Source organism: Neophocaena asiaeorientalis, unplaced genomic scaffold (genome assembly GCF_003031525.2).
Source record: "Neophocaena asiaeorientalis asiaeorientalis breed wild unplaced genomic scaffold, Neophocaena_asiaeorientalis_V1.1 scaffold78, whole genome shotgun sequence".
NCBI classification, from domain to species: domain Eukaryota; kingdom Metazoa; phylum Chordata; class Mammalia; order Artiodactyla; family Phocoenidae; genus Neophocaena; species Neophocaena asiaeorientalis.
The window spans coordinates 13,635,391-13,637,933 of record NW_020175018.1 but is presented as its reverse complement, the minus strand read 5'-3'; the positions used below and the strand labels follow the sequence as shown (position 1 = coordinate 13,637,933).

General features: G+C 60.9%; 1 protein-coding gene across 1 annotated transcript in view; it reads left to right on the top strand.

The window, feature by feature from the left end:
- Positions 1-692, top strand: part of IER5L (immediate early response 5 like) — a 1,454-nt gene extending 762 nt beyond the window's left edge. Inside the window, exon 2 of the mRNA XM_024762211.1 lies at positions 1-692. Coding sequence (XP_024617979.1) covers positions 1-514 — 514 coding nt within the window. The 3' untranslated portion in view covers positions 515-692.
- Positions 693-2,543: the final 1,851 nt, after the last annotated feature.

The window sequence follows — 2,543 nt, the reverse complement described above, 5'->3', positions numbered from 1 at the left end:
CTTCTACCGGGGCGCGTACCCGGCCCCCTCGGACTTCGGCGTGCACTGCAGCAGCCAGACCACCGTGCTGGACCTGGACACTCACGTGGTGACCACGGTGGAGAACGGCTACTTGCACCAGGACTGCTGCGCCTCCGCCCACTGCCCCTGCTGTGGCCAGGGCGCCCCGGGACCCGGCCTGGCGTCCGCCGCCGGCTGCAAGCGCAAGTATTACCCAGGCCAGGAGGAGGAGGACAACGACGACGAGGACGCGGGCGACCTGGGGGCCGAGCCCCCCGGGGGCGTCCCGTTCGCCCCCTGCAAGCGCGCCCGCTTCGAGGACTTCTGCCCGGACTCGTCCCCGGACGCGTCCAACATCTCAAACTTGATCTCCATCTTTGGCTCGGGCTTCTCCGGGCTAGTGAGCCGACAGCCGGACTCCTCTGAGCAGCCGCCGCCGCTCAACGGGCAGCTGTGCGCCAAGCAGGCGCTCGCCAGCCTCGGCGCCTGGACTCGAGCCATTGTCGCCTTCTAGGGACCTCCGAGGGCACGGGGACCCGGGGCCCCGCGGGGCTGGGGACAGACAAAGACTCGGCCAAGGGGCGAGAGGAGGGAACGAACGGGCACCCGGCCACTCGGGGCAGAGCTGGGGGCGAGCAGAGGGAGATGGCTGATGTTTTATAAATTGTAAAATAAAAGAAAAAGAAATCTAAGATCTTGGACTTTATTTTTGCAGAGAGAAAAAGCGCCTATTTAAGTATGCTTTGTGTTTCTCCTACTCTTTTTTTTTTTCTTTTTATTGTAGTGATTGCAGTGGTGTTTAGAGAGGAGCCAGCCACGTGAGGAAGGGCTGCTGCCCGGCGGAGCTGCCGAGCAGCCGGGGGCGAGGCAGGGCGCCCGGACCGCCGGGGCGCGCTGGGGGCGCAGCGCAGGAGGGCGCGGGGCCCGGGGCTCCGATTCCAATCAGTTGTCAGACCTAGGAAGCCCGGCGCTCCGTTCTCCCGAGTTCCTCCGTGGGGTGAGGAATGGGTCTTGTGAAATCCTGAGCAAAAACAAAGGCAAACTCTATCTCCGAAAGGGACGTTTGGGTCACATTTCCTCTCTGGGGGCGGCCTCCAAAGTTCTCAAAATGAGAAGGCAGAAATGAAAACACTTCAACTTTTTTTTTCTTTTCTTCGCGGGGCGGGTGTCTTGAACCCCTCCTCTCCCCGCCCCTCTGGCTCTGTTCTCCTCCCCTCCTCCACCCGTCTTCCAGACTCGGGGGTGGCGCCCGACACCCCGACACTCTCGGACACTGTTTGGGGAAGGGGTGGGGGGCGGGCACAGCCGACTACATTTCCCATCATGCCCAGCACTGCGGTCCTCACTAAACAAAAAAGGAAGTCGATTCCTTCACCTGGATCTCCGGCGGCCCCGAGGGAGGGAGGGGCCGGGACCGCCGACTGCGTTGGAGACTTTTCACTAAGTTCCTGGTCAGATGTGGTGTTTGTGTGTGTGCTTCTAAGTTGCACTGTCCTGGTTCAGCCTTCGGTTGCATTTCATGAAACCAGCATTGTTCGAGCCTGTGACAACCCCGTCCTGTGTCTTCAGCTCGATAGATCTTGTTTAATTTAAAGCCTTTTGTTGTAAAAAGGTGGGGTTGGTCTGCAGCCCCTCTGGTTCTCTATCATCAGCACCATGTGGACTCCAAAACAAGTTGCCAACCCTTCCTTTCTTGGCCCTTCTCCCTCATTCCCCTGTATTTTTGTGCATACTGAATTGTATATCACCGGGTAAAACTGTTCAGATTTGTTTAAATTTATAATCTTAATAAAAAGTCGATTATAGAGGATGGCGGTGCCTTGTTTTCAGGTCAACCTGGAGGTGGAGGGGAGGATAGAGGGTGGTGAGGAGAGACCCCTACCCTCCGGCAAACCCCAGCTCTCCTGGGCCTGGGAGGGCAGGATCTGCCCACAACCGCAGGGCCGGGGGTGGGAGCGGAATGGGGGTGTGGTGCTGGTTGCTGGGGAAGGAGCCGGCGCTGCGCGCTTCCCGGGCCCCCCTCCCTAGAGGCGCCTGCTCCCCACGGGAACCGGCCGCCCCCAGGGTCTCCATCAGGAAGCCGAGCGAGCCTCCAGCACATTTCCTGACCTGCCAGGGGCGCAGGGCCTGGTCGGCCTCACGTCTGAGCTCTCTTCGGCTGGGGAGAGCAGCCGGGGGGCTTGCGGGCCACCCACACTCCGCGCCCTGCGCCTCTGCCCGCACGTCCGCACATCTTGGGCTGCAACTTGGGGAAGTTTTTTCCTTTTCCTTTTCTTTTTTTTAAGTTGAGTTTGTTATCACTGCTCGGTGCCACTTGGTGGTGTGCTGGCGGCGTCTCCCTCCCTCCTCGCGCCCCTCCCTTCTCCCTCTCCCCTCCCCAGTGGATGGAGGCAGGAAGGCTCCAGGCGCGCTCTCCCCGCTGACCACCTACGGAATGACCTCAGAGTGGGAGAATGTGCCAAGGCCCCGAGGAAGCTCGCGTCCTCCCCCCGGAACCAAATTCACATCTGGAGCCGCGCCTCGGGCTCGGGGGCGCGCGGGGT